Below are 22,919 nucleotides of genomic sequence, written 5' to 3'. Positions count from 1 at the left end.
ATTAGAAAATGCCTGTTGTACTTTACATTGTGTGTAAATATCATGATAAATGTCAAAAAGAAATGGCCCAAAATGACTTTCTGACCAAAAAATGACCAAAAAATTCTGGTTCCATTGACTTACATTAAAAGTAACATAGGTTTTTTTCCTTGTCCTGTAAAGTTACCGTTTTGGAGATATAAGGTTTTCTTCCGACAACAGCGATATGTTTTATTCCATATGTAATAACAAAAATGAATTGATGTGACTTTCGTAGAAGTGATTTGAAACTTCTGCATGATAGGTGTACCTGCATCTGTAGACTGGAATGTAGGCTTCTGAACAATGCATGTTTGTAGTAGGGTCTTGAACAGGTGTGAGTAAAGACAGCATGGTGTAGGGTCTATGTTTGGGGGGGAATGGGATGGAAGCAGGGTGAGGCAGGGGGTCCGGAGAGAGCTGGGGCAGCTGCTGGAGGGCGTGTAGCCTGTCACAAACTCCGCCTCTGGGGCCTTTACAGGTATGGAGCTGCAGGTAGACCCGCAACCCACAGAGAGAGAGCTGAGCCCTGCAAAAGAGAGAGAAGGGGCACACAACTTCTGAGGGGTGGGATGGGGTCCATGTGATGGGACAGGGGGGCGGGGAGCCACAGATGGTGCGACTTCCCTTCACCGGAGAGAGTGTGCATGTGTGTGTGTGTGTGTAATTCAAAACTTCACACTTCAACATGAAGCAGCTCACCAGCTCATAGCGAGAACGTCTTGTGTTTAATTTAGATACCTTTGAGAAATGAAAAAAAAAGGTAGAGAAAAAAATCCCACACCAGGCAGAGTTGTGAGTGCAGATCATAACGTGTCATTGCTAATTTTACGCGTTTGCTCAGAAACAGCGTGTGAACAGGACATTTGTGTAAAATATGAAGAGGATGTGGTCAGGGCTCAGCGTTAGAAAGGAGTGAACAATGTTTACTGCGGCTATTTTCTGGCAGTTTCTTTTTTTTCTCTCTCTTTTTTTCTGAGTTGACAGTCGTTGCACAAGCAAACATGGTTTAGTTTGAGCCTATCTCTGCAGGACTCTGCGGTGACAAGTAACTTGCTAATTCATCCAGGTGTCATAGTCTCCTTGTTGAACGTTCGCTGCTTTATCAAGGTTTCACGCCAGCTTACCCTTGAGTGTTTCTGCAGATCCTGGAATCTAAAGGGTTCGCTAATTAGACATACAGTACAAATGATCTTTCACAAGCTTGGTAACTTAGCAGGAGTAATTACACGCTAGAACATTATTCTTGGATAATTTCCAGAAAAATGCTGCTTTGAGATCAGACGCCTCCCCCTCAAAACATACCCTCCACCCGCTCTCTCTCTAAGATTATCAGTGAGTTTGTCATGGAGACTGCAAGGCTGATAAAGGATTTAATGACTTCCCTCTCGCATGGTCATTATTTAACTGTCCTTTTTTAACTTCAGGCAATTCATTCTCAGAGGCAGCCCAAAGGAGAGGGAGTACGCTGGCTATGGTTTGATGTGCGCTGGCTTCCTGTAGTAGAAACTGATCAGAGAGCATGCTGGGAGTTTGGCTGCTTGAAAGGATCGCTAGCTAGCTTGTTTTAGGGGTGGCTGGGCAGGGAGGACTGAGCTCTGTTAATCATTAGTCAGATGGGGATTTTGCAGCAGTAGCCGCACAGTGGACTTTGCGAATGAACCTCTGGTGGTGTTAGGATGTGGCGCGCCTCTGGCAGTTGCACCAAATGAGTCATGGTTTGTCTTTCCCCCTTTTTGTACCTGTGACGTGAGCATATCATTGCTGTCATAAGAAATTACACACTCGTAATTACAGATTTTTTTTTTTAGGTTTATTTTTTTCTGCCATTTGAAAACTTACCCTTTATATCGAGTGAACAATTCATCACGAATAGAAAATGAAAATTTGAAAGTGATGATACACTTACACCACAAGGATCAGCACCGACATCTGGGGTTTGCAGTGGCTATGTATTACATCTGTCATATCAGAACCTCACAACGAATGGACCAGTATAAATGGTCCAAAATTACTTGAAATTAAAGGGGAATTCCCCTGATTGATTTGTGCATAATTGAATAGTTAACATGTAAAGTCATTCAGAGTGGTTTGATGTGAAATACTCCATTGTGCTCCATTCAGAAACTTGTCAAGTCAGAATTGTTCACCACAGTAGTGATACTAAACAAACGTCTTAATGTCAGTTATTGTATGTAATGGATACAAATATGTTGCCTGACTCCTGAGACATTGTTTTAAGATAGTTCTGTGACAATGTTTTGGCCTGTATGTGTTTTTTAAAAACATGTTTATATTTTATAGACCCCTGGTTCCTGTCTCCAACATTATAAAGATGTCAGTCAGTTTCTCTACAGTTAACCATTTCACATCAAACCACTATGAATAACTTTCTTTGCTTCTCAAACATCGAAACGCCAAAATGTTTAAATAATTTTGCTATATTAACATACATTTCATGTACAAAGGTACATACAATGTACATACAACAAGGTTTATGGGGTCTGGTTGCAACAGTGACAGTATGTGCGTGTGTATGCATGCTCATCACCCACAGCAGTTTGTTGTAGGGGTTTCTTCTTCGCATGTGATTGTCTCAACCTTCACATTGCTGAGGGCCAAGGGCAGACAGTGGTGATGCGTCCTTGCCTGTCACTATTCCTCAGCAGGCCAGGCTTGGTGAACGGCGAACCCCTAGTGAAACCAATCACTGCTGATGCACTCAGCAGTGCTGCAGAGGTTACAGCAGGGCCTTTGCTGTTATTCTTCCTACTTTTTTTAATAAAATACCACTTACTGGCTACCAAAGGCCCTGCTTTCTCTGTATAGCCTGAGGACAAATTAATATTTCAACCACTTGGGGATTAGGGAAAAAGCCAGGGCGCTCATTCTTGTCAGCATTTTTTACCCTTCTTTATCATTTCTGCTTTTTTTTAAAACTCCTCCTTACGCCCCCTGTCTTGGCTCAGCACATTCGCAGCATACCTACGTTGAAAAACCGATTGAGAGGTCGTGCTATTTGAACTGATCTGATTGGCTGTCACCTCCAATCTGACGGTCAGAGCAGATGTTCCTTTCGGGCATGCTCGGTGGCGCTGAGTGCCGTCCGTTGTCAGGCCAACAAGGACAAGTGGCGATGAGAGGGAGGAGGGGGAGGGTCCGTCTGAACCTGCCACTTTCCCTCAGCATTAGCGTGCGCCGTAATGACCAGTTAAGAGGCAGGCCCTCAAATGGATTGTGACAAGGGCCGCTGAAAAAGGAGTCTTTTTCCCTCATTCCTCCCGCCTCTCAATCACCATTTAAATGCCTTGACGGCTTGACATAATTCTGCAATAATTATCACTCCCAGTCCTCTCCTCAGTCTGGACATAAGTCAGATTGGATCTCATCACAGGGTAATAATGCTGACCAACAATAACTCTGTTGTCTCTCTCTTTCTCTCTACCTCTCTCTCTCTCTCTCTCTACCTCTCTCTCCTCAGGAAATGGGCAGCAGGCTCAGGCTGGTCGGTTTAATCCGGTTCAAGTGAAGCAGGAGCCGATGGACGGTACCTCTGGGGCCTCCCAGGAGTCCATGCAAGAGCACAGCCTCGACCTGAGCAAGAAAGATCCCAGGTATAGCCCTAAGATAGCGTCCCCCCAATCCCCCCAATCCACATACCCCCCTCCCACCACCACTTGTCACCCGACACCCGCCCAGGCCGGTGTGCTGTGATTTATCTCAGGAATAGTACCGTATTGTGTTAATTAGTGTGAGTGCTCTTGTTAAAATCGCCTCACAAGGTGGGTCTGCAAAATGGTCAAGGAGGAGATTTACACACTGTCCCTCTCTCTGTCACAAATGCCCCCTTTGAGGAAATCTATCACAACTGTAAAGATTTCCTCATAATATTTTTTTTCTGCATTTTATTATGCACACGTCAAAAATGAAACACGACACGTTGTTCTTTAAATTTAATTATTTGATTAAAAAGTCAGCAGAGGTTTATGTAAACCCTGATATTTACCGCCTCACACTCAGTTTTCTTTGTGAAGTTATATCTTATTTATATAGCGCTTTTTTCAATCTCTTCATTGCATATTCACAGAGTCTGAAATAAATAATAATATTTACTCTTCCCATGCAAATCTTGGCTAAACATTGTTCATTTTGCTCGTTCCAGTAATGAATCAAACGGACACCCTGCACCGGCAAATACATCTCTTTTATCCTCACTTATGAATAAGGTAAGATCCATCCATCAAGTGCTTTTCATCTCAAGACAAATTAGCAACACGCAGAGGGGGCTGTTTGTTTTTTAATGTTTCACCGCTAATAAGATGAGTTTGTATCATTTAAATTTTCCAGCCATTTTTCATACAGTGTAATTTCAGCCTACCGCTCACAAATTAATATAATGAAGCAAGAGCTGGGTGCCATGCCAGATATATAGAGATGTTTGTTTTTTGATGAGCTGTTTTGAACTCTGCGCACATTTTTTTCCTCCTCCTCCTTTCTGCTTTTTCTCTTCCATCCGCTCTATCTTTATTTATGGAGTTTGTAAATTATTTGATTAAAAAGTCAGCGGGGAGAAAAAAGAGCGACTGTCACCCTCATTTTTTAAAAAGAGTAAACGTTACGGGGCGAATATTTAAATGTTGTGTGTTTTTGTGGAGATTAAAATGGACATTGTTTTAATCATACATCTTTTTCTGACTAATACAAATGCTGCAGAGTGTGAGCTCCATTACCTTGATGATTTAAAGAGGGATCAGACTGTGTTTTTCCTTGGGGCTCAGCACTGCTCAGCTCTTTCTCCCTCTCTCTCCCTCCCTCTCTCTCTGGCTGAATGTAACTGTGCCCTGGGCTTATAGCTAAAGCACATTCATGGGGTTTGGCACAGAGCAGCCTGTGAGCTCTGGTGGGGGACTGATTTTGTTTAAACGTCCTAAAGCTCTCTACCCTCCCCACTCACGGGTGTCTTTAGGGCTCCTGTTCCGACCCAGCGCACTAAAGCACGCCCAGACGCACACAAAGGACACTTGGCATGTGTATGTTGGCCTGTGTTCAAGTGGGGCTGATTGTGTTTGTAAACTGTGTAGCTGCGCTCGCCTGCACGTGTGTGCATATGTGCGCCTGTGTGTGACGGCTTGTTCACTGTGTGCGCAGATGACGCAGGTGAACCCGGGCTTCTTCAGTGCTCTGACCATGAAGTCAGAGCTGGAAGGGGGCCAAGCACCTGAGAATTCCGAGGCAGCCCAGTATCTCACCAGGCTGATGAAGAGGTCTGCCCCAGAAAAGCCCGCTGAGCTGTGGAAGACGTACTTGCGCAGGTACGCTAAGAACAGTGATGCACTGAATTTACCCGATTCAAAGGAGTAAACCCTTAAAAAAAAGGGGTCTTCAAGGGTTCTGAATTAAAGATGAGGGTTATGTAGATATAGAAGCATGATAACTCAAAGAACCATTTGGGTGCTGAAGTAGTTCTTTGCATTGTTAAATAGTTATATTAAATGTATTATATACAGCAATGTACTGCATCAAAAAAGGTCCCGCTATTGTTACACGTCAAAGAACCTTTCTTTAGTACCAACATACCCCTTTTCAAATTAATATAAAATAATAATAATATACAAAAATATATTACATCAACCCAGTTTTATGTTTCAGTTTTCTTACTTTTCACAATAATTATGCTGGACTAAGTCCTTCTAGAACCGGAACTGGTTAGAGCTCATCTTTTGCCGAAAGTGTTTCTCCCTTTTTCCCACAGTGTCCTGTTGAAGGCCTGTTGTGTTACAGTCCATTATTCTTCTCTGCCTTCATGATTTCTGTTTCTAGTTAAGGCAGCTCCTGCTCTTTGTCATTGTCACCTTTTTAATGTCATCTTTAGCTTGTCACTGCCATGTGCAGTGTTTGTACCTGGTTAGGTATGTAGAAATAAAACACTTGGCCAAGACAAATGATATTTTACATTTAGTTCCAAAGCCCAGATGAAATGTCACAGCAGCTTCTGGTCCAAACATAGTATTATTATTGCATTGCTTTCTAATTGCTCAACTAAATTCAACCTCTCAATTGAACAGTTGATTTCTTGATTACTAATGCACTTAAAGCTCTACATTACACACATTCCAATTTTCTTAAACTAGACTTAATAATAATGCTAATTATAAATGTTTATTTGTATATTATGTTTTATTTCATTCGTAAAAAAGTGTTTATGCAGAAATGTAAGTGCTACAGTCTAAATGACAGTAACAGCACATTTACAAACCTAAACAAATATGTTTTTGACCTGGGTTTAAAGACACCTATTGAGCTTGCATTGCTTATTTTCTTTGAATGATATTTCAGAGTTTAGGAGCTATATAAGAAAATAGTCTTCCACCAACTGAGCTGTACGTGATCCTAAAAGTTTACAGTTAGCCCGCTTCATTTGAGTAAAGCAGTCTGGACAAGCTGGAATGCTTCAACAGATTAGTAAAATATGTCGGAGCTAGGCAATTAAGAGCTTTCAGTGTCATAAGCAAGATTTTGTACTTGCAAAGCAGACCTGAATTAAAACAGACATTTTTACAATAACAAATTTACTAGCGCTGTGTATTGTGGCTCACTTTTATCTTTCTATCTCACTCATGTGTCATGTATCCCCTTTCACACCTTGTGTAGATATGATACTGATGAAGTGTGCGACGGCCAGTGTGACTTCCTGCACAAGGTGCATTTTCATTGCCTTGTGGAGGACTGTGGCGCTCTCTTCAGCACTGTGGATGGAGCAATCAAACACGCCAAGTGAGATCACATTTATTCTCATAAACACTAGAACGTGCAATAGACTCCATACTTCTTATTGTGCTGAACGAGTTTGCATATTTGCGTTCACACTCTCTCATTTACACCATTATCGTAAGGTAATTTTAATGACGTGCTATGTTTAGCAGCTATATCTTGGCCTTGTGTGTGGATCTAATTGGGTGTAATGATGTCTCTCTGTCTCCCATTAGCTTCCACTTCAGAGCCAACTTAAAGGTTAAACCAGAGCCCTCTTTCAATGAGGGCAAGGACTCCAATGAGGGCGCCCCCAATCAGCTCACTGCCCCCATCTCTATGGCCAGCTCTCCCCCCATGGAGGTGCCCAGTGTGGCTGCGTCTGGGGGCTACGGCTCATCCCCCTCCCTGCTGGCCTGGAAGCAGCTGACTGGTTCCATCCCACAGCTTCCTGCCACCATGCCCAACATGCCTGCCACTTCCCCACTAGCCACCACCTCACTGGAGAATGCCAAACCTCAGGTCAAACCTGGCTTCCTGCAGTTCCAGGACAAGTGAGTACAGCTGAGATTAAAACACTTCTCTTTTCGGAAAATGTGATGAGCATTACTTGCATTTACAGCATAATTTTCTTTTTTGTCCTCTTACCCCAGATATAGTCAGTCAGCCAAGACACGTTTGTTGTCTGAAGTTTCTAACTATGAGATATTTCTAATATTACTAACAAGTAATGGAAGCTTATACCCCACTATACATTACTCACTTGCCTCACATCATGCTGATAAGAAATCTCAAATGTGCTTGCCTTCGTATGACATACTGTTATGTATAACAAATTGGCCAAAATACAAACAAAAATTCAGGCTGCAGTTTGTGAATTGCTGGAATATAAGCTTCCATTACTCGTCATGTAGCTCCAGTGCCAAACTTTACATAAAAAAACACAAAACCTGTCTCAGCTGATCAACTACATTCTCTTAATAGTCTATTCAGTGAGACAATCAGAAAGAGTCCATACATACATATATAAGCAATAATAGGAGCATTGAAAGTAGAATTAATAATGAGAATAGTACTCATCGCCTGGACAGGCCGTTGTCTCTTCATTTCACTTTTTACAATTATAAAATTGTAAAAAACTATATACATTTTGACAGGAAGCGATGTAGAGGGTACAGCATAGAGAGGATAAATATTAAACATCAACTGCATTTTATTCAGACAATCAATTTAAATTTGATATCTCATTGTTTTTTTTCTCATTTTTTTCTCACCCAGTGACCCTTGTCTGGCCACTGACTGCAAATACTCCAATAAATTCCACTTCCACTGTCTGTTTGGCAACTGCAAGTATGTGTGCAAAACCTCTGGGAAGGCTGAGTCACATTGCCTGGACCACATCAACCCCAACAATAGCCTGGTGAACGTGCGAGACCAGTTTTCCTACTACTCACTGCAGTGTCTCTGTCCCAACCAGGTGAGCTCTCAGCACAGGCCTAGCAGTGCTGCAGCAGCACCAAAGCTTTAAAACTGCAGAAGTGTTTGCATTTAGATATCAAAGAAAATACATACATGAAGGCAGGAAAATAGAAAACAGCTGCAATTGTATGATTAAAACAAGATATTTATGGGATCTGGTTAACTCATGGTTTAAGAATTAAGATGAAAAATACTTAAATACTCCAAAGAGGGGAGGAGAAAGAAGTCTAGGCTTTTCATCAAAAATGTCATCATTAATAGAACAAAGCACTCCTCTTCTTTCCCGTGCCCTTATTTGGAGCCAAACCTGTTTAAATGCATTCATTTATGCGCCCCGTCCCCTCTCTCCTAAACCCCCCTCCTTCTCTCCTGAGCAGAGTAGATCCTGTTTGTCGGCTCCTGAGGGAGAAGCCTCTCGGCAAACAGATGGTGGTTTGGAAGCAGGTTACAATGCAGGAGGGGAATGCTCTTACCTAAATAAGTCGATGACAGGCCGTATGAAGCATAGGATTCTCCAAGTGATCTAAATGAGGAGCTTGTGGTGGGGTCAGTGACTGGCCCTGGAGCCTAAAATTTCTAACAGAGCTGGTCAGTTAGACGGCGTTTGTAATGTGGCCTGAAATAGAGGAAAGAGAAGGACTTAATGAGGGGGTATAACCTACTTCCTGTTCTCTTTTAGAAGGGTGCAGTGAAGGCTTATCAGAACAATTGTCATTGTTAATTTTTGGCTCAAAAGATGGTCAGTAAAGTAATGCCTGCAAATGAACGCAGCGTCTAATAATTGTCTACGTTAAAGAAGGTCTCCTTCCCGATGTCTTACAAGTGGTGCATTCAGAGACTCATTAAAATATACCCCAGAGTAGTAGCACATTATTGTCCATGTTGGTCATAGTAAAATGGATCAGCATGTGGTATTGGAGCTATTGCGTGTTCTATCACTGTGTTAAAGAAGCACCATGCTGCCTTTATTGTTGTATGTACTGTGATAGTTCCTGAGCAGGCATGCAAACAAATGCAGATGCAGATCACTATGGAAACGCTTATTAATGATTTATTTTATCAGACTAAAAATTAAGGCCCACAGAAGTATAAAGTGTATTCCTGTTTATTTGTTTGCTCACTCAAAATGGCAGAAAAATCTATGAATTTTCATCTTTGTTAATATGTGTTTGTTTGTGACAAATGTGACAAATTTGTTGAGAAATTACACTATGAACAAAAAGCAGTAGATGGGAATTAATTGGTTATGTCTCCTTCTTGTCACTTCTCCTTTCAGCACTGTGAGTTCAGGATGAGGGGCCATTACCACTGTCTGAGACCCGGCTGCTTCTTCGTCACCAACATCACCACCAAGCTGCCCTGGCACATCAAAAAGCATGAGAAAGCAGAGAGACGCGCAGCCAACGGTTTCAAATACTTCACCAAGAGAGAAGAGTGCGGCCGTCTCGGTAAGTGTAAAACCTGGCACATCGGATATGTTGGATAATTCGGAGACATCGTCATTTGCTGCTTTTAACATTGGTCATTATATTCCCTTACGTATTCGGGAGTAAAAATGAAGCATAAGATCACAACTGAGGCCTCCTACACACCTCATTATTTCAGTCATTGTCTTCTCATTAAAGATCAATATTTCCAGACACCCTCTCTTTATCTGAGCCCCCATTCCATTCCAGCGGTGCAGTCACAGACAGCAGCGGAGCAGGATGGAGGAGAGAAGGTGTGAAATCAGATCAGTGATGATGTAATAGTAATTCCGCATCAATACGGTCGCCTGCTGCGAACACACTGTTTCCACACACTCCAGCAGGCAGAGGAAAAGTGCTGTTCCCTCCACTGACACGCTAATTGTCACACCATTACAGTGCAATGCACATGGCACGAAAGCAGCGTGCCTCACACCTTTTCACTGAATTCTGCAGAGCTTTCCCAGTAACTGTTACCCCATTAGTATCAGCTCACTGATGTAGTCTTCTGTGGATGTCTTGTAGTAGCTAACACTATACAGTCACAGTACCACAGAAGAAGTCCCCTGGCTAGACCCTGTATGTATTTCACCACGTTTGGCCTGTGTTAATAATTTGGGTGCTGCAAATTGTAAAGCTGGGGATATTTCATCTAGATTAAGATCAGCCCAAGAAAAATGGTGTCTGCCTTATTGTCATACATTAATACTTCAGTATTTATAGTAAGCAATCAAACAGAGGCTGTTTTCTTGGGTATATTTAACCTGTCAGGAATGAGCAATTACACATGTTTGTTAATTACTGTGCCTGTCTAGCTCGGTCTGTTTGTGTTGCTCTTTTTCAAGCCTCGATCATCATCACACAGGCAAATTGAAAGTTTTTTTTCTCCCCCACTCCTCCCCTCCTCTGCAGAGAAGGAAAAGAGAAACTTTGCGGTAGAGAGGAAACTAAGCCAAAAGTGACACCAAACTCCCCTGGTTTGTAGCATCTCAATTCCCCACTGCATCATTGTTTAGCAGGTTAAAAAAAGAGCGCATTACAAAAGCAAGCGGCGGAGACATAAAAAATTGATGGTTCAGCTGGACTGGGAGAGTTGTATCCATGGCAGCAGCATTAAACACAGCGCTGGTGATGATGTTACCAGGATGCAGTGGCACAAAGAGCCTTGATATTTTAGCATGTCATTCTTATTTGCTCAACTCCCTCTGTTTAAAGTATATCGCCTGTGTGTACAAAGGCAATCTGACGACAAGCGGCTTGTTGTGCTGCACCGTGGATGCCATGGTAACGGACAAGTCGGCACCTGCCCCGCATGTTACTCATTCAATTATTTTTTGTGTGCATTATTCACAATAAATTAATACTAGCTTCCTACATTATTTGATTAGCCCACAAAAAGTCATTTAATTTGAAAACATATAGCAATTAAAATCTGTAGGGCCTCCATATAAAAAAGGGTGGAAAAAGGGGAGAACTGAATAGATACAATAACAACAGATAGGTTGTGAAAAATGAATTTAATATGGAAATAATTGTGTGTTTACTTTGGTTTGCAGGGTTGTGCATTATTGCCTCTCCAAATGCAGAATGTATTTATGTAAATTCCAAATTGAATAAAAGATGTCATTGTAATAAAGAGCACCACAGGTCTAATCTTCAAAAGCTCCACTTTCTCAGTGTGACACTCTAGAGAAAGTAATAAGGACTGGACTCATCTGCTGTGGCTTTCCAAATGCTCATCATCACCTTATTGAGAATCAGTGCTAGATGTGGTGTCTGAAGCAGGAGTTTGGCTGTTGATGGGTTTCGCTAATAGAAAGTAATGCTTTCCTCCCTGTCGTGCAGGCTGCAAGTACAACCAGGTGAACAGCCACTTCCACTGCATCCGCGAGGGCTGCATGTTCTCCTTCCTGCTCAAGCACCAGATGACCTCCCACGCCCGCAAGCACATGAGGAGGATGCTGGGGAAGAACTTTGACCGGGTTCCATCTCAGGTGTGCAAATTTACTGTTAAACGTCCAGCTTGAAAACAGTCTTCACTGACATTTATGGAGACGTTCTTACCCTTTTTCATTGTGTTCAGAAAAATGCTATAAAGGGCTCGTAACATGCTCATAAATAACAGCTTTGCTGAAGCACAAAGAGGAAGTAAACACTAGACTGATTGAGGCGTTTGATAAGTTGCAGTTGCTTATCATGCACAGAAAACTGCTTTGCAAAAAAGCCTTTGATGAGTCTGACCCAAAAAGCTGCCACAGCTACTGGTCAAAGTATCTGTTTTTCACTGTTTGCTGCACTGTTCTCTGTGCCTGAATGCTGAGTTTGCTGTGTTGTAGGTGGGCCCTCATGGCCACCAGTCGGAGGAGATGCAGCATATGGCCAGCCTGGCTTCGTCTGGCACTATAGCCAGCCACCCAAGCCTGACCACCGGCTTCTCCAACATGATGGAGGAGAATGATGACTACATGGACTACATGGGTGGAGGAAGCCCACTAGGCCTTTCCTCAGAGTCGTCTAACCAGGACCGCAGCTGCACCAGTACCCCAGTGGGCAACGACAGCTCCCCTGCAGGTGAGGAGGTTCCTCCATCTCCATCAGCATCATCATCATCATCATCATCAATCTTTAGATTTAGTTCAACATTAAAGAACATTGACGTTTATCATTAGCTTACTGATTAGGAAATAAATAGAAAGCTCAAGACTGGCTTTTACTGATCAGTGTTGTAACATATAATGCACCCCTACAATGTAATAACAGTGACTGATGTACTTTTTGCAAATAATTGGGAAAATTGACTTATTATGCAGCCAATGTTGGAAATACAGTTGATCATTAAAACCGATAACTTGCCCTATTTGTATTTGTGCATGTACTGGCACACACACACACACACACACACACACACACACATATATATATATATATATATATATATAATATATATATATATATATATATATATATATATACACACACACACACGCACACACACACATTATTGCTCATCATTTCTGTTCATTCCAAACTCACTAAAATAAAGACTGAAGTTTGATACCCCATTCAGGCAGGCATCCACTGTTGTGCTTAGCCCTAATGTTACATTTAGCCACTCTTTGAAGTTGCTGTACTAAATATATACAGTCGTATGCAAACGTTTAGGTGCTCCTATTCAAATGACTTTTTGTTGATTTGTGAAAATTAGTCAAGTGAAAATAAGTTCACATCCTCTACAGAGAACACACTCCTGCACATGTAATGCACAGTTACTCCTGTTGAGTTTAAAATATTTGGAAAAAAAAAAACATAAAATGTGGCCTGTGCAAAAGTTATGGCACATTTTTATACTTTATGTTGCTTATATGTTAGACTTGGCAAATAAACAGAAATAGTGCAATATCACTTTCAAGAGAAATGGCAAATGTCAAATGTACCCTGTGGAGGATGTGTTAACTTATTTTTACATAGAAAGTCAAGAAAACGTAATTTGCCTGGGGGTGTACACAAATCTACATCAATTGTCATGTCTTATTTGGCTGTATAATATTAATCGATATAGTATCTCCATCCAGTTGCAACCTGCCTTACACTGACTGCATTTCATACATGGATTATAGTAGGAATGTGCAAAAAATGGAAATTGACCATTACTGGGCCAGGAATTCTGTATCACTGCATCTCTATTACAAACCACTATCCACTGAAACAAACTTTCAAATGTGCAAATGTCAGTTAATCAGTTGAACTGTGCAGACCTAACAGCATCACTGTGTGTTTAAGTCCTTTGGGCCTTATGCCCCTGATGAGAAGTGGTGATAAAAAAAGAAAAAGAAAAAAATTGCCTCCACTGTACTTTTCCACTGTCGCTCGTCCTGCTTGTAGTTGTGTCTCATAAACACAACAACTTGTCCATGAAGCATCAGAGCCAGCAAATGTTTTCCACAGTAATGACACTTATCAAATTATGGAGCAGTAAATTTATTATATAGTCCTCCACGCACCCTCCTCACATTAATGCCATCCCTGTGGCAACTCCATAACAGAGGCATCGCACTCTCATAATATCCACCTACACCATGCACTTGATGTCATTCTGGGACAAGCACACAGTTTCTCTGGGCTTAAATCTGGGCTTTTTGCTATTTGAATCTGGCCTTTCCTGCATTGGAATGATTTAAATGTTTCACCATTTGGCTTCAAAATATTATCTTTCATTCTCATCACTGTTGCTTTTGGCTGTTTGATTTTTTTCCTTTTTTGTTGTCATTTGGCTTTTGGTATTTCATTATTTGATCTCTTCCCTTTCTACTTCCCATTCCCTGTGTGTGTGGATGTGTCTGTGTTTGTTTTTGTGTGCACCTGTCTGTCTGTACCTCCTATTTCCCCTCCACTTCCCCTTGGCACCTTGTCTCTATAGGACCAGGCTGTCAGCTCCCTCCTCCTGCTTCCACTCCCTCTGCTGAAACTCCTCCCACTTCTCAATCTGCACCTCCTCCACCTCCTCCTCCTCCACCTCCTCCACCCCAGCCTCAGGCTCCGCTCCAGTCCCAGCCTCCATCTTTCCCTCCAACTCTCCTGCGGCCTCCTCTCCCCTCGCTCCCATACCTCCTTTCTCCATCCTGTGTCTCATACTCTCTGCTCAGCGCCTCTCTTGGAGCCACTCGGAGTGTTGTCATGCCAACCAACACACCAGCTTTCAGCCCCATCATTGCTACTCCGTCTCCGGTTAAAAATGACGTCCCTATAGTGCAGGATGCTGCAGGTACCTATCCCACCTCCGACAGAACTCTGCAGCTTTAGAGTAGACTGGCTTAGGCGTACATAGTTTAGCATCATTAGTCCCAAATGCAGTCAATTGCTGGAAGAGAATTTGCAAAAAAATGCTTTTTAAAACTTTTTAACCTTAAACTTTTTAACAGACAAAAAAGTTAAAAAATTGATCTTAGGTCGATCTGTTTGTTATGCTTTCTGTTACTGTATCATCATTGTCATAAGAAAACCTCATGTCCCTGAAAAAAAAGTTTTATGAGGTTTCACTTTGGACCATTTTTTGACCATTTGTATTGCTTAATTCATCATTAAATGTTCACACAAATTAAATAGTAACTGGTATATTTTCAAACTGTGTATTTCATTAGTGGGCAGTGGTAAAACTCCCATCTTAATTGTGCCAGGGTTTTATGGAAGCCCTACCCCTCTGGACAGGGATCATGCCATCAGCTGTGACCTCGGGCTGCTCACTAAAGCATGCCACCTGCACAAAGAAACAAAGAGAGGAATGTATGGACTCATTGTCTTTACACCTCCACTACGCAGAGAATACCATAATATCCTATTATCATAATAAAATCGCTGCTGCGAGTAAACCTCATATCTCTGAAACAGTAACTGAATAGCAGAAGGAAAAACATTCTTAACCTGTGAAAATCTGTAAGAAATTACTTTTTAGAATGTCTTTTTACACAATCTAAACAGTGGTTGTTTAGCTTACAAGGTTTTCTTATGACACCAATGAAATAATGTTATAGCATAGTTTGGAACCACATTAGCTTTAAAAAATATGAGTATGTGCTTTTAGTCGTGACTAGAGCCAAGGCCTCTTTTTCTTCATTCCACCTCAGCAGTGGTTTTATTCATAGCCAGAAATAGTAGCTTCATAGCTGCCTCAGTACAGCAGGCCTCATGAGTCACTTCTATCTCTTCTTCACTTCTCTAGGGAACACCATCTCCATCCCCACAGCGACCGGCGCCAAGAAGCGCTTCTGGATCATCGAGGACATGTCACCTTTCGGCAAGCGTCGCAAGACGGCCTCGTCTCGCAAGATGCTGGATGAGGGCATGATGCTAGAGGGCTTCCGCCGCTACGACCTGTATGAGGATTGCAAGGACACAGCATGCCAGTTCTCACTGAAGGTCACCCACTACCACTGCACACGTGAGAACTGCGGCTACAAGTTCTGTGGCCGCACACACATGTACAAGCACGCACAGCACCACGACCGCGTGGACAACCTAGTGCTGGATGACTTCAAGCGCTTCAAGTCATCGCTTAGCTGTGGCTTCGCCGACTGCCAGTTTTCTGGCAACAGCACACACTTCCACTGCCTGCGTTGCGGCTTCCGCTGCACGGACAGCACCAAGGTGACGGCGCACCGCAAACACCACGGCAAACAGGACGTGATCAGCGCCGCTGGCTTCTGCCAGTTCAGCTCCAGTGCCGACTGCGAGGTGGCTGACTGCAAGTACAAACTCAAGTGCTCCCACTTCCACTGCACCTACCCTGAGTGCAAGCATACGGTGGTTGGAATGTCCCAGATGGACTCCCACAAACGCAAGCATGAAAAGCAAGAAAGAGGTGAGCCTCCCTCCGTCTCACCCAACCAAGAAGGCCACCACCAGATGGGACTTGTCCCACCTCCTTCGTCCTTGAATCTGCCCCCGACCTCTCCCGGGGTGGCCCAGGGGCTGCCCCACAGCAGTGGGCCAACCATTTACCTTCCTCCAGGCATGGGTGAGTACCCTGAGCATCATCGCCCCATGGTCAACCTGGACAGCTCCTTGAACTTGGGCACAGATACCAGCAGCTCGCTCTTCTTCCTGAAGAACGCAGTCGGCCTGGGCCTGGCCGACTCCCTGGATCTTAGCAAGAAGCTCCAGCGGGACCCCCTCACCACTGCACCTGGGGCCACACCCAACGCTCCCATCATGAGCCTGGGACACCCCCGAGACGACACCACCAGAACATCTGGCGAGCCTGAGGATGAGCTGTCGCCTGAAGAAGAGCCCACCGCGCACGAGGAAGAGGAAGATGAAGAGGATGAAGAAGAGGAGCCAGAAGAAGATTTGAACACAGACTCGTACGACGACTCCATGCCTGAGCCGGACGGTGAAAAAGACAACAGTGAGAGTTTTGATGCTTCCATGAACCATGCTGACACTTCCCAACTGGACAAAGAGGAACCCGAGGCTGACCTGTGATTGACGCTGTATAGGAACTCCAATAGGAAGAAACAGTCCCTGTACGCTATGAACAAATCCCGAGTTTTGAGTGGCCTCGTTTATCATGCTTAGAGTCATGGAGGATGACAAGAAAACAACAATTACGCAAGAAAAGTGAAGGCCCAAAATGATTTATTATGATGTTTACACGATGACCAACATTATTAATTTAATTATGCATTAAAAAACTGAACAGAAACTAGACAGGCGAGGCCGTCTTTTACACATGGGTGGCAATGTAAACATTTTCCTACACATCAGTCTTTTTTGTGTGTGCGTGCATGTTTGACTTTAATTTATTCTATTTTGTTTGTTACTTTTTGTGTGTGGAAAAAATAACAACGAAAAAAATCTCTATATATGAATATCTATATACGGTAGATGTGTGTGGATGTTAATATACATTTTAAAGTGCAGTCACTGAACTGCAGAACCCTTGTACCAATTGAAAGAAATGGCACGCTTTGAATACAAAGGGGGAGTTTTTTTTTTTTTTAAACGAATGTGCTAAAACAACAGATTCATGACATCCTGTAATATTATTATTATTATTATTATTATTATTATTTTATTAGCGCAGGGGCCTGCATCAGTGCTTTGGCTTTTATGCTTTTCCGTTTAACACTTGATTCTTTTTTTAATGCTTATTTTTCGATAATCACAGTTCTCACATAAATGTTCTCTCATGGTCAGTTGTGTCATAGGCTCCATTCCATGTGGACAGTTCAGCTCCGTCTCTTCGGGACAAAACAGTGACCAGTGACTGCAAGCTGTAGGCCATAAAACGTCTCTCTCAGTGAACGCACCACACCAAAAGCTAGCTCTCACTCGATTTTTTTTCCTTCTCTCTTTTGAAATGTGGACCCTTTTGGCATTGCATATTGATAGTGCACTTTTGTATAGAGTTTAGAAACTCGAGCCTCTATTTAAGACGTTTTGTTACTGTTTGCATCATTGCATTATTAATGCTTTTTTCGTTGTTGTTGTTATTGCTGTCACTGTCGTCATTGCATTACTGTCCGATTGCAGAGGCGTGACCAGTGGACACTGGTGTTTGTCACTGCAGAAGAAATGGACTGGGGAGGATCGTGAGTACTTGCTGGTGCTGCTGTCCGGGGGGGGGATGGGGTTGGGAAAGGGACTCCGTGACGGCTCCTCTGCTCTCTATGGACTAACAAACGCACTCAAGTATCCATCAGACATAACAGAACACGTGTTCTCTGAGCGTAGGGAAGATCTAGTAGCTTGTAGGTAATTTTGTTCTCTTCCTTCTTTTGATTACAAATTGCATAGCATGAAAAAAAAGTTGTGAGAAAATTTCACAGTTGGAGTCTACGGTTGAAGCTTCATTTTTTAGAAGCCTCATATATATATGCTATAAAAGGAGAGACTTTCTCGGCAGAGGATGGACAGAAAAAAATGCAGGAGAGCATCTCGGAGGGATCGCCGTAAGAGATGCTGAAGCTATGCTCCGGAAGTGTGTGCTCGTTTGAACGATACAGACAGAAAACAATGTTTCAGGCTTTGTTTTCTCTTTCTAAAAGCTGTGGTTGAGCTCCAGTTCTGACAGTTTATTTAATATTTATGTGACCTTGCAAAGAGAAAAAAAAAATTAGGGTGTTTTTGCACTTTTTAGATTAATTTTTACCTTATGGAAATATAATGGCATATATCTTTTAACAGGGAAATTGCTTAACAATGTTGTTTTGTTCACTTTGCTTTGATGCACAAATAATTGTCGGTGTGACGAAGACCTGTTGTTCTGTGTTTTATTTAAAAGAAAGAAAAAAAAAAGGACTGATTTTCTTTGCTTCTGAGATTGGATGATTTCAATATGAAACAGGCATGCCAGAACCTGGCCTGCCTAACGAGTAACACTAATGATGACTGTAATTTAAATGAATTCTATACAGAGGAAATTACTGCAGTGCTCCGCTCCAAATTACAAAGAAAAAAAAAAGAAACAATGAATTTTGTTTGCCTGGCTTCAGCTGAAAATGAGCGACTGTGTAGTGAAAAAAACTGAAGCAAGGAAATTACAATTAATTATTTCTTAAACACGGCTTTGAAAGAACTATCATAATATAGGTAATTAAATGTGTAGATGATTATCTTCAAAATATTGTTCCAGGAGGGAAAAGGTTGTATAGTATTTTCTTCTGTAAAAACTATATATGAACAAAATGCTCTTTGATTAAAAGCTTCCTTTAAAAAGAAAACAATAAAAAGGAGAAATAAAGAATAAAAAGGTTAATTATTGAAATAAGAATAGTTTGCTCGTGTGTGTTAATTTTTTTTATTATTATTATTGTAACTCTCATGGTTTCCCCTTAGAGGTAGCCAGTTAGTGGTGAAGATATTCAGATGTTCTCATTGTAGCACTGAGAAACAGTGAAGCTCCATTTCTACCATCGACTTTTGCATTAGCTGATTCATATTTTTTCAAGTTGTGCAACATACAGAAAAATACAGTGACAATGTTCATCATCCGATATCTGGGTCATTTAATATGATCTTTTTATTCAGTTTTGTTTGTCATTCTTTTTTTGTGTGATTTATTTTTTTTTGTTAATTTAATCGAGTTCATTTGTTAACTTGTATTTTGCTTCCAGCCTCTCTGACAGGCTTTCTGCTGTCAAGTGCAAGCCGGACTCACTCATGTCTACTCTCGTTGTTTCCTGACGAAATAAGAAAAAGAAAACAAAATGTTAAAATGGCTCTTTGGCTGGGAAGATAATACTGTGCACTTGAATACATTTTATGTGTGTAAAATAGCCGGATTTGTAAAAAGTAAAAAAAATAAAGAAAATATAATTATTATAACAATGCAAATGTGCTAAGCGGTGTTTCAGCTTGTAACGTTGTGCTTGCTGTATTTTATGTAGAGCTTTCCCAGAATGCATCTGAACAATGGAGGTATTGCAGGACCTGGACAGCGTCATTAGTGCCTATTCATTTCAGTGGGATTTTTGTGGGGCCTTTGGCACCAAAATTTGACCCAATGACATCAGGCTAAAATTTAACATGTTACCAAAGCTGGCTGATGCCACTGTCTTCAACTCTGTGGTCATGTCAGCAGCCAGGTGTAAAGCCAAGAGTCAATAATTTTTTTTTATGTAGTTACAGAAATTCAAGCAGAACATGCTTTTAGTCATCTCCTTTTCCCATAGCAACAACATCTGTGAATTCTAACAGTAATCAGTCAGACATTTTAAACTGTTTTTCCACCATCTTTTTAGATTGTGTGTCGAAGTTAACGAACTCACTCCTCTTTGTGGCTGTAATATTGCATCATTTTGAAGCATGTAAGCAACCTACAGTGAGAGCTGGCCAAGCTAAAGCACAGCCTCCACACGGTGGGGTTAGTTTTAACACAGTGTTACAACTCAGCCTCCCAAAGTAAACAGAGTACAGATCCCCTTAATATGAATCCAAAATAAGTCATTTTTCAAAGCTTGTCATTGACAGTTTCACCAAAAATTACTATGGATGAAATACATGAATATTATATCATGTTAATATTTGCTTTTCTACTTTGTGGTCACAATTTAACTAGCCATGTTTGCCTCTTTTCACCATTCACATTAATTTCAATATGCATATATTTATGTTTTGGTTGGAAAGCTCATCCAGTACAAACACAGCATAGAATTGTATTGAATTAATTGTGTTTTCATTGATTTATCAGACATTTTATCGACTGGTACAACTAGCCCCTTAGTGTGTTACAATTAACCCTGCCTAAATGTACCATTTCCATTCACACAACTTTCATTTCCTTTCATTTTTTGTATAAAATTAATTAAACTAGCTCAGAGGTTATTAGTATTGTTAGGCCAAAACCAACACAACAAAAACGTCCATTTACATTTAGCAGATATTTATCTCATATCCTGAGAGACCTATGGAACGTGCTGACAGTGCAAACCAAACCGCTGCAAAGCACCCAGAGAATTTACAGAGATCTATGACTTAAAACACAAGAGCTCCATCATAGCTTGGTCTAAATACAAGCAGTCTTTGAGGAGAAATTACGTGCATTTTGTTTTCTGTAAATAAGTAAACAGTAAACACAGATCTGAAGTGCAGAGCCTTGTTGAAAAGAAACATGATGCACTGATCTCTCGGTAGAACCCTGAAGCACAGCACAGCAGTGGGAGTGGTGGCCATAATTGGGGTCAAGTCATCATAATGTGGCGTATAGATGCTCTCAGGTGGACGGTGCACTCCATCAGCTCTGTGGGTGTTTTTTTTTTTTCTAACCGGTCTGATCTGAGGCCTCACAATGGCCAGACTGCTGGCCGCTCCTCCTCCAGCTGTTCTCTCCTCTCTCCCCTCTTCCTTCTGATGTTTCTTTAAATAAAAACGAGTTGAAGCCACCACCATCTGTCTGCCAGCTGGCATCCTGTATATAATCTTGAAAAAAAATATAATAATAATAAACATGAAAATTATATTACACAAAAACCAGACGGAAGCAGCCTACAAATCCCACATAGGCTGCTGCCGAAATGACAGATCATTTCACTGTTTTAATTAAGAAATAAAGAGAAGAGCAGGGAGTAAGTGGATTACACGTCTGCTTTCCGTAATATACGAGGGAAAATTACTGCAAAAAAGAAAAACAGTAAGAGAGCAGGTTTATACTTTTGCTCTTAAAGCCTAAAGCCATACATAACTCAGAGTTGGTGGGTGAAGGTTGAAAATGAAGTGCATACGCTCAGCTCCTCACACTGCAAAAGTCAGAGATCACACTTCTTTTGTTGAATTTTCAAGTTATCCATTAAGTTTTTCATTTTTCAGTGTTAGAAAATGACACAGTAACCTAAACTTAATATAATACTTCTCAGTATTTAGTACATCTGCCCTTCACCTTTATTACAGCTTCTAATCTTCTCAGTTTTTCAAAGAAATTTGCAGGGAGATTTTTTCCACACCCACCAAGTTCAGTCTTAGAAGTTGGTTGCATTTTCTGCTTCTCACAATCCAAATAATCCCAAACATCAAATCCATTGTTCTGAGAACACCAGCTGCTTCTTTCTTTTATTTGCAAATTTTCTTTTCTCAGTAAGAGTTTCTTGACAGCTACACATCCTTTCAGACCTCACGGTGGAAGGATGGACAGAAATGCCTGTGGATTTTTTCAGATCTGAAGCAGCTTGATTTCCTCCTCGGTCTCAGAAATGAAAGCACTGTTTACATGATGGTGACAGTTTTGGTGATCTAGAGCACCATTTTCTCTATATCTTATAATCCTTTTTTTGAAGTTCAGTTTCATAACCTTTTATTTTTTCACTTATTTTCCTTGGACTTTCCCTTCGTTATGCAAGTGGATTAACTTGCATCTTATCTCTTCCGAAATATCTCCTTAAAATGGATGACGTTTACTAAACAGCCATTTTGACTGACACTAATAAATGAAGGGTCATCTGGCTTTTGCAGAGTGCTGTGTGTGGACACAACCTTTCAGAAACTCAGTAATAAAAGGCGAGGGTGAGTGTGTGTGAATGTGTGTGTTAGTTGTTGGTGTTTCTGGAACAGTCTGTGTGAGGAACAGTTGTGTGTGTAGATGTGGTGACAGGTGTGCAGTACATATGTCTGGAGCTACAGCAGCTCCACACGACACCAGCACACGAACAGATGAAGCTCAACTCAATGGCCTCTATTATTCACCTCGCTGAGCAGAAATACTTCAAATGAACCAGTTTTAGCAGAGACAGCAGTTACACTGTGACTGACTGACTAATGTACCTGACAACCACACACAAAAACAAAGAACAGAGAAGATGCTGCTTTCAGTCATCTTAGAGAAGAACATACTGAAAGGTTAATCGTTTACTTTTGATTAAAAGACACCGACTGCCAGTTTACCCAGACTTAGAGTTCACAACATACACAGTATGACCCTTCTGAAATACAGGCTGTCTAAGGTCTCATCCAGACCTTGCTCATTTCTAGACTGGTCTACTGGTCTCAAAAAAAGGCACTGAAAAAAGCCTTCTTTGGAGTGATGCCAAAGAAAAGAACTACTTTTGGTTCCCTAAAGAACCTTTCCCTTTAAAGACACATTTTTGTAATTGAGAAGTGAAGAACCCTTTTTAAAGTACAAAGGGCCCATGACATGGAAAGCTTTCTTTGTTTGATACAGCATGTAAACATTAAGGTACCGTTCACTCCTCAGTCCATATGATTTTGTCAGAACAAAAA

The 22,919-nt window shown here is 41.5% G+C and overlaps 1 protein-coding gene across 11 annotated transcripts in view; it reads left to right on the top strand.

The window, feature by feature from the left end:
• The window catches only part of casz1 (castor zinc finger 1), a 230,770-nt gene extending 212,938 nt beyond the window's left edge, over positions 1-17,832 (top strand). For 9 of the 11 annotated variants that reach the window (XM_036591368.1, XM_036591373.1, XM_036591369.1 and 6 more), the window contains 11 exons: positions 3,500-3,632; positions 4,181-4,244; positions 5,167-5,330; positions 6,670-6,792; positions 7,005-7,322; positions 8,047-8,245; positions 9,524-9,695; positions 11,559-11,707; positions 12,050-12,284; positions 14,131-14,475; positions 15,430-17,832. In XM_036591368.1, the coding sequence (XP_036447261.1) occupies positions 3,500-3,632; positions 4,181-4,244; positions 5,167-5,330; positions 6,670-6,792; positions 7,005-7,322; positions 8,047-8,245; positions 9,524-9,695; positions 11,559-11,707; positions 12,050-12,284; positions 14,131-14,475; positions 15,430-16,691 (3,164 nt within the window). In that variant the 3' untranslated portion in view covers positions 16,692-17,832. Of the gene's footprint in view, positions 1-3,499; positions 3,633-4,180; positions 4,245-5,166; positions 5,331-6,669; positions 6,793-7,004; positions 7,327-8,046; positions 8,246-9,523; positions 9,696-11,558; positions 11,708-12,049; positions 12,285-14,130; positions 14,476-15,429 lie in introns of those variants that run through there. The other 2 variants (XM_036591375.1, XM_036591376.1) reach the window with 2 other exon arrangements.
• The last annotated feature ends 5,087 nt before the right edge of the window (positions 17,833-22,919 follow it).

This window comes from Colossoma macropomum, unplaced genomic scaffold, assembly GCF_904425465.1.
Source record: "Colossoma macropomum unplaced genomic scaffold, Colossoma_macropomum, whole genome shotgun sequence".
Classification (NCBI taxonomy): domain Eukaryota; kingdom Metazoa; phylum Chordata; class Actinopteri; order Characiformes; family Serrasalmidae; genus Colossoma; species Colossoma macropomum.
The sequence above is the reverse complement of the archived record's forward strand: the minus strand, read 5'-3'. Positions and strand labels throughout refer to the sequence as shown.